Source organism: Solanum dulcamara, chromosome 8, assembly GCF_947179165.1.
Source record: "Solanum dulcamara chromosome 8, daSolDulc1.2, whole genome shotgun sequence".
Classification (NCBI taxonomy): domain Eukaryota; kingdom Viridiplantae; phylum Streptophyta; class Magnoliopsida; order Solanales; family Solanaceae; genus Solanum; species Solanum dulcamara.
In genome coordinates, this window is record NC_077244.1 from 72,353,949 (window position 1) to 72,362,942 (window position 8,994).

Sequence of the window (8,994 nt, forward strand, 5' to 3'; positions counted from 1 at the left end):
TGTTATTGCAATTCCCGCAAGATTCTTTATTTACCGTGGGGTATGGTGCATGTTACTAAGGACAATATGGCCTGCAATTGCAATAATCTTCAAATAGGATGCATGTCCATTGGCTTGAATATTGGTAGTTGAAATTGCCCTATCACTTTGTATGGTTTAATTTTGGTTGATAATGCTTTGAATCTTTACCTTTGTCTTCATTAATATATCCATTGTAACCAATTTTTTGTCCTTTAGACCCTTTTTGTCACCCCTTTATGTCCTATATGAATCAATGAAAAAGGGAGATAAAGACATTCACAAGATTCAAATTTATAGCAATATATATATTTTAATCATATTGAAGTACGTTGCTTTATAGAGAAGCCAGTTAGAATGGGATCTGTAAGTCCTTGTGGCTGAAAATAACATGTAGAGGTTGTATTTCATAATCAAAGTCAAAAAGGCATAAACAGAAAAATCCAAAAAAAAAAAAAGAAGAAGAAGTTACAATAGAGTAATTTTTTCTCGTCTTTGTTAAAAAACACTTTAATTAGCTAGCTAGCAACGAAAACCTTTACGACAACTTAGGGCACCGGCGTCGGACACAAGGGAGCTTATGAGTGAAGAAGACTTAGCACTCAAACTTGAAGCCTTAGCATAATTTGAAGAGGCACCAGCTCCTGATTGTACAAAAAATGCACCATTTAACATTAAGTCACCATCAGTCCTCCAATTCCAATTTTTCCATTCACTTTCTGGTGCTATCTCATGCTTCGTCACCTATATAAATTTACGATCTAGTTATGCTGAGATTATAATGTATAATTTATTTGTGCGCGAATAAATTAATAATAACGATATGTCGTTACCTCTTTGCTGAATTTGATATCAGAAGCAAGGAATCTATTGCCCTGGCTATTGATGGTGGGATTAGCACTTCCACCAATTGCATACATTTCCCAGTGAGTATAGTCATTGTTCACCACATGGAAATAACCATGTCTACATCTGCATCAATGTTTCAAAAATTAAATCAACAATTTCATCAAATTAATTATATTGTATAACATTTCACCACTATATTACTAATAATATAATAATTTGGCTAAACTTTCCAAATCTGTTTAAAATAAGTGTCTTTCCAAAGAGTAGTTTTTGGATTGTCGCAACGTATATTGGGCTAATCAATTCGAAAAATACTTTTGTCAACATTATTAGAGCCAATAATTTATGGTTGGTCATTGCTTTTTTCAGTTTCTGCTGTTACTAAAAAAAAACACTTATTTTTTTTAATCTAATAGCTTAACTGCTTGACCGGGCACCTCAATTAATTCTCTAAAATAAACATTTTTGACTTCAAAACTCGTCAAACAATTAAAATTCCCAACAGATTTTGAGTGGCAGTTAAAATGTACTAGACCAAATTGAAAGGGGGTCTTAGAGCAATGGTAAAGTTGTCTCCTCTGTGATCTATAAATCATGTGTCCCATGGAAACAACAATTACTGCTTGCATTAGGGTATAAACATATTGTCTCTATCATACCCTTTGAAGTGCGACCCTTGAACCATGCATGAACACGAAATATTTTAACCGGACTAACTTATATACCTACACTTGGCCTAACATATCCATCATTTAATTTAAGTAAAATGTTGAATAAATTAAATTTGGGACAAGTTTAACACATCCATCATTTAATTTAACTAAAATGTTGAATAAATTAAATTTGGGACAAGTTTAAAGTTGCTTTTTGATTTATAATATTACCTTGGCATTCTTTGGACAAGGCCTTCTCCAAAGTGATTGAAAGCAATGGTAACTTGCATGTTCTTGTCTTGGACATAGGAATCACTATGTCCCAATAACATAACTTTATCATGTTGAGTCATGTAATTGTTAGATATGGTAATTGCTGTGGACCCCATTATAGCATCAATCAAACCATCCACACATTTAGACAAGGAGCAATGATCTACCCAAATATGACTCCCACCAAAAATGGACACTCCATCACCATCTGATATAGTCCTCCACCCATAGTGCTGTGGGGAGCTCCTCACCATAGCATTCCCACCTTGCTTACAATCATGTATATGAATTCCATGGATGATAACATTGGTCACATATTGTATGGTTATGCATGGTCCACCTGAAAAATCAAATTTAAAATTTATAGTCTATTTAGTCAAATTATTTTTAACAGGTTAAAAGTATATATAATATAGAAATATGAATTATTTGACCAAGCTTTTAGGAAAAAATATGTGTTACTATCAGAAAATCATTATTGACAGACATCCTATCGAAATTTGATTCATTGATTGCGTATACATCGGAAACATTACCGATTATTCGTCCAAAATTTCCCATGAGAAATTAACAATTTTCTGATAGTGCATGTGTTTTTATGTAGTAATAGAAGTTGTTTTTGAAGGCTAAAAAAAGATTTTTTTTTTCATGAAGCAGTTTTAGAACACAAACTGGCAACAACGATAAATATTACAATAACAACCAATTAAACAATAAAGAATAAAGAGTACCTAATTCCGGAAACAGAAGTTAGGACTCCAATACAGAACTTTCAACAAATATGCTATAAAAATTTTTAATCAAACATGCTATTAAACTTAACAGGTTTAACCTTAAAATTTAATCTTTAGTACTGAACTTTGTTTACTTGATAGAATTATGAATTCAGAATTTAATAATTATCGAAACTTTAGTGATCATACACATATATATAAATATAATTCACCTGCAATGTGAACATTAGCTCCTCTTCCATCAATAGTCTTAAAAGAGTTCATAATAAGTTCTTCTTTCAATCGAATCACCATATCTCTAGCAAAAATAATCCATAAAGGCTCATCTTGAATAACACCATACCGGAGAGTGCCCGGTTTAGGGTTAACAGGATCGTCATTTCCAGAGTTAGTGACGACGTAGATTTTTCCGTCTCTACCACCAACGGCATTCTTTCCAAAGCCAATAGCACAATCAGCTAGCCTTTGACGGTGCTTCTCCCAGTTTGGGTCACAACGCCAACAATCATCTATAGGGTTTCCTGTCCCACAAGACAAATAACCCAAGTTCCTCCTTGACACATTTATGCTACTGCAAAGAAAAAAAGTCAATTTTAAATATATGTGCCAAAAATGTACCTATGTACTTGAATATACTTTATTTTTTCAATTTATGTGAAAGTATTTATACACATGAAGTTTATAAGAAAGAAAGAAACGTTTTTTTGAAAGTTGTGTGATTTCGAATAAGACATGACATTTTTTTTTCTTTTCAAATCAGGCATGTGTGCCAAAAATATACCTATGTACTTGATCAACAACATATTGATGATTTTGTGAGGGAGAAGAGGCAAGGATGGAAGGAATTAAGAGAAGAGAGGAGAAGAGGGAAATGAGAGAAAGAAAGGAGGTGGCCATATGTGTTGTGTGTGTTTTCTCAATGTGGTAAAGTGGGGTTTTACTATACGAGAGAATATAATCAAGAAAAAAGAGGGAATATATATAAAGGAATACTTGGCTGGGACAGGGGAATAAAGAGAGAGGGAAATGGAGGAGATTATAAAGAGAGAAAAGTCGGGAATTTGGCATAATTAATTAAAGAGAAGTATTGAAAATACCTCTAAACTCGACGTCAATTATTAGTTTCATTTCTGAACTATTGACAGCCTTAAAAATATCCATTTACTTGGCCAATTGAACTTAAATACACCTCGATCATGTGACGTGAGTGAAATATACCACTAAATTCTCGCAAAGTTTAGAAGTGTTTTCAACACTTCTCTCGACTTTTTATTAATAGTCTCATGCTACTGCAAGATTTTGAAACCACTTGTTATGTCATATGGTAGATCGGGGGTGTATCTAACTTTAGTTAGTCAAGTAGACGTGTGTTTTTAAGTTTGTCAATAGTTCAGAGATGAAGCTAATAATTTGCGCCAACTTTAGGGGTGTTCTCAATACTTCTCTCTTAATTAAACAAACCAAGTAAGGTATATTATATTATATACTCCGTAATTTATGATCTTTTTTATTATATTTTTTTAATGGATATTCTTCTTTGGGAAGACTATTTCCTATTGATAGTTTGGCCATTGAGTACGCATTTGTAGCTGAATAACAACAAACATTATCATCTCCTCCTCCTTTTACCCAATATAATGTTGTTTCTTTTTCTTTTTCTTTAACCTAATGTTGTTTATCCATTTTGAGAGGTAAAAGACTTAATTGGAGATAGTAACTGAGAAGCTTCATAATTATCTAACAATTTTTGTTTTGTTGTTGTAACAAAAATGTAACTCAACTTCCCCTACAATATCTCTTCAAAAGTATTTCTATTAATATTTGACTCATAAAATATGGAATGACAGTTTATTTAGTTTACATGATCATGACTATTTCTTTTTCTTTTTTCAATCAACATGACAATAAATTATAACTAAAGCCGACTCAACCATAATATATATATAAGCTAGCCTGCGTGAAATTTATAATCTTAAATATAACACATATTATCTATTATATCAGATGTATAAATATTATTTATGCTGATGGTGTTAAACTTACATTTCTTTTAACATACATTTATCATACAAATTATTTAAAAGCTAAACTTTTGAATAACTTTAAACTCCACTCATGAAAGATTTTTATGCCGTCAAATATACATACATATATATATTAATTATATTGTAGCACATATTTATCTTTCAAATTTTAAAAAACTAAAGCTTTTAGATCTTCATTTTTTTGTGTGTAAAATAACTATAATATTGTAGTAGCAATAAACAAATAGACAGATTAAATCTTTCTCATTATGTTTCAACTTATTTAGTTTTCTAGTATATATTCTTTGTAACGAAAGTATCTTATTTCATTGTTTTTAATCATATTGTTGTAGTATTTTGTTCATTCACGTCACGCATGTAAAGCCTATGGAATTGTGTAGGATCCTTATCATTTGTCTCAATTTACCCTTCATAGAGAAGCAACCCAATTATAATTTGCTTTGGTAGTTTTTGTTTCCTCTTATTTTCATTAGTCTCCAAGTGAAATAGTTATTACTTTATGTAGCACCCTTGACAAAACAGAATAAAAGAACTATCTTTTGGTTTCCTTTGTCTTTTTCTGTTGAGAGGTTTGGTGGTTTTGAATTTTATAATAACGATTTCAGTTGTCAATAATTAATTTCTAACTTAATATTTATACATATTTAATAAATTTCTTATTATAAATAAATTATTTAAACAAAAATATTAAATTCGATTGAATTAGTATCCGAACTTTCAACTCCGTCCCTGTGGTTTGGATTGGTATCAGTACTGGACTATATTTCATAATGAGCTAGTTTGAACTTAGAAGTAGTGGTGCAAAAATGAGAAAGTTAATTAGCTTGACTTTGTGGGGGTCAAAATGGAATCAATAAATGAGTGGATTATTAGATGTCGTTTGGCCCTAAATAGTTTTTGGAGAAAAATTGAAAAAAAATTGAAAACTTGTGTTTGACCATATAATTTATCATTACTTGGCAAATATCCCAAGTGAACTTATGAAGTTTTAAAAATTTAAAAATTATTTCAAACTTTATATTTTATAAAAATACCCATCATTTATTGTCGGAAAGAAATTGTTCGGAGAATGTGGAAGATTTTATAAAAGAATAGTTTGTTATTACCTCTTCTGGAAAAGAAAAGTTTGAGTGATAAGATTGAAAAAAAGAACAATTTATTTTTTAGTTCGATTAATGTATTGCTCTTGCTCATATTGTTATTTTGTTGTTGTTGATTGTTATCAATTATGTTATAAGATTTTTTTTAACGGAACATGTTCATTATAAAATGATAACATGAACTTATTGGCATTTAAAATAATTCTTAGAACTTACGGATATAAAATAATATTTTTTGAAACAGTCAAATATTCTTGAAAAATTTTGTGATCAAACGTATGATGAAACTTCATCAAAACTTCACACAAAAATTACTTACCAAAAATATTTGAGAACTTGGGCCAAACGCCAGCTTAATTTGCCTAAAAGGTTACTTGAGTTGAGACAGATTGAGTAGATGATCTAAATAATAAATAATAAATAATAGAGCAACTTGTCCAACTCTAATCATCAAGCGTTAATTTTCTTATAATTTATTTAAAAACCAAACAAAACTAATAAAATGCTTTCTTATTTTATGGTTATTTCTATCAAACAATAAAAAAAAATATTCTTTAAGATGCTTGACAAATTTTCGTATGAGGCAATTTGTTCTGCATATTTTTGCTCAAGTCGATCCAACTTGTCTAAATTTAGGTGGATTAATTGAGTCATATTTTTATGTGTTAATTTTGCTACTTTAGTCAAAAGTAAATAATCCTTTTAAACAATACTGTGCACAAAGTCACAACACAACCTATTCATTTTGAGAAATAACCACTACATCAAAAAAAAAAAAATAGCGGCAATTAATTAATGACAATAGTTTAATTGCTGCTAAATATGTTTTTTTAGTGGCAATTAACACTCTTTGTTAATGCTTCTAAAGCCTATAATGACATTAAATCTAATGATAATTAACTAATGCCGACAAAATACTTTAACACTATTTGTTAATGTGCATATTTATTACAGCTAAAAATTATTTTTGTTATAGCGAACACATTACACACCATACAATAATACAAAGTTTGAGCTGGCTAACATGGGAGCACACAATCTGATCTCAATCAAAGTCTTTCTTGTCTAACCTTCTCCCTTGGTGAAATTAGAGAACACTAACATGTAATAGAATTAGGCATTAAAGCTTAATCTCCTTCACATATTTACTTGACATTAGCACATGCCTTGTGTCTAGAAATCAAGGTTTCATGTGCTTAAAAATTGGTCCAAGCTAGTGGGGCGGAGAGCTAGGATACCACAAAGGAATTTTACTATTGAAAAATTACATTATACATACACAATTCAAATTATTTTGTTAAGCATACATAACAATTCAATCATCTTGATTTTAATTTTCTCTTATGAGATTGAATTTAATGCAACAAACTGAAAAACAAAGTCTCACTTGGATTATCTTGTCGGTCGGCCGGTGGCCTCAAATTTAATCAAGGATATATAAATGGTATAGATTACCAACAATTTGTTGAGATAGTGAACACATTGACATGACTCCTCTTCTTGAATAGCCACATAACAAACCTCAACTATATTGTTTTAAATTCATTGTCCTATTTTTGGGAATTTTTTATTTTATTTTTTTAAATTAAGTTGGTATAAAATGCAAGGTAAGGCTGTGTACAATAGACCCTTGCGGTCGGGCCCTTCCCCGGACCTGCGCATAACGGGAGCTTAAGTGCACCGGGCTGCCCTTTTTGGTATAAAATAAAGGAAAATTTTCTTGAGTGAGTATTTTTTAATAAATAATTACCATCTACAGTAATACTATGATAAAACTGCTATGCATTAAAAGTGAGTTATGCATACAATATAAATGTATTATAAATATTTTAAAATATATTATGCTTGTTTGGTAAGAATATGACACATTGTATTATAAGTGTATTAAAAAAAAGGGCAGCCCGGTCAGGGGCGGACCCATGTGGTATCCAGGAGGTTCATCCGAATCTCCTTCGTTAAAAAATTACACTGTATATATAAAATAAATTTTTTAATTTATGAGTATATATTTAACATTGAACCCCCTGAACATAAGCCAAGGGACTAGCTTAGTGGCAAAGGGGGGTTAATATTTTGCCTTAGTTTGTCTCAGTTCGCGGGTTAGAATCCGAATAAGGACATTTTTTTTTCCTGATTTTAGGTAATAAAATGTTGAACCCCCTTCATAAAATTCCTGGTTCCGCCACTGAACCCGGTGCACTAAAGCTCCCGCTATGCGGGGGATCCGGGTCTAACCACAAGAATCTATAAGTGTATTAAATATATTATCCATGAATAAAACTTGTATTATACGTGTTTTATAAATTATTCTCGAAAATATGTATTATAAGTGTTCGATAAAAAAATATTATTGCTAAAAATGATAAATATATAATGGGCTGAATCGGTCCACCCGACCCAATTGATCGATATATATAAGTTTCTCAAAATAAATGTGTCAAATTGATCGAGCCGGATCAACCCAATCCATTGATATTAGGCCGGGTCGGGCCACCCTCTAATGGGCTGAATCGGTCCACCCGACCCAATTGACAGGTTTAGTATAAAATCCCCGAGGGGATGTGAACCCTCATTAGTCATTAGGATAGGACGAGAGGTAGCTTAGCTTTAGTTGCTTCATTTTCCGCCTAGACCAAACATTTGCTTTGTTAGTGGATTTCTAACATATATTACTTATATATTTAATGAATGTTTCAATATGAATATAATGTGTTAGTGTAGCATTTTAATATTAATAAAATGTTGCATCATCCTACCAATTCAAGATGTGCTACACATTTGTGGGATGTGGCATTTTTCTGCAGATTAGTAATTTTTGCAACCTCTAACTCATTATTCATATATTATTCTACATCATTATACCTATTATACCTTGTAACTTATATAATCTCTAAATCATTCATTTGTCATATTTACTATCCCATAATAATCCTATTAATTATAAGGAAGAATTCTTCACCTATAAATAGTAATGATCTTACTTTGTTTTGTGTAAAAAAAAATTACAAGAAAACATAGAGTGAGAAAGATGAGGAGTACTGTATTGTGTTGAGATGAGTGTAGTGAAAGAGAGTTGAAGCAAATAAAATATTCTAAGTTTTCAACTAATTCACTATACAAAAGAGAATAATTATATGTTAAAGGAATGTGTTCTTTTGGTGGAGCTTGTTGTTTGAGTTGTATGACGTTGTTGGACTGTTGTATATATCATGAAGAAGACAAGTCAATAGATATATAACTGGATCGGTATAGATTATACCGCAGTGGACTTGAATCTCATTAAAGAGAACGAGATATCGACATTTCAGTCTAAATATATTTT

At 31.0% G+C, this 8,994-nt stretch overlaps 1 protein-coding gene across 1 annotated transcript; it reads right to left on the minus strand.

Annotated features, from left to right (window-relative positions):
- Nucleotides 1-417: 417 nt before the first annotated feature.
- LOC129899699 (probable pectate lyase 18) lies at nt 418-3,472 on the minus strand. Its single transcript, XM_055974726.1, has 5 exons — nt 3,309-3,472; nt 2,740-3,098; nt 1,752-2,133; nt 852-990; nt 418-762 (listed from the first exon to the last, which is right to left on the minus strand). The coding sequence occupies exons 1-5, from the start codon at nt 3,422-3,424 to the stop codon at nt 541-543; spliced, it is 1,218 nt and encodes a 405-aa protein (XP_055830701.1). The 5' UTR covers nt 3,425-3,472; the 3' UTR covers nt 418-540.
- Nucleotides 3,473-8,994: the final 5,522 nt, after the last annotated feature.

Excerpts from the sequence above, each read along its gene's own strand:
- LOC129899699 (XM_055974726.1), bottom strand. The coding sequence starts at position 3,424 with ATGGCCACCTCCTTTCTTTCTCTCATTTCCCTCTTCTCCTCTCTTCTC. Across the intron at positions 3,099-3,308 it reads GTTGTTGATCAAGTACATAG|TAGCATAAATGTGTCAAGGA; the intron begins GTATATTTTTGG and ends TTTTCTTTGCAG. Across the intron at positions 2,134-2,739 it reads AGCTAATGTTCACATTGCAG|GTGGACCATGCATAACCATA; the intron begins GTGAATTATATT and ends TTGATTTTTCAG.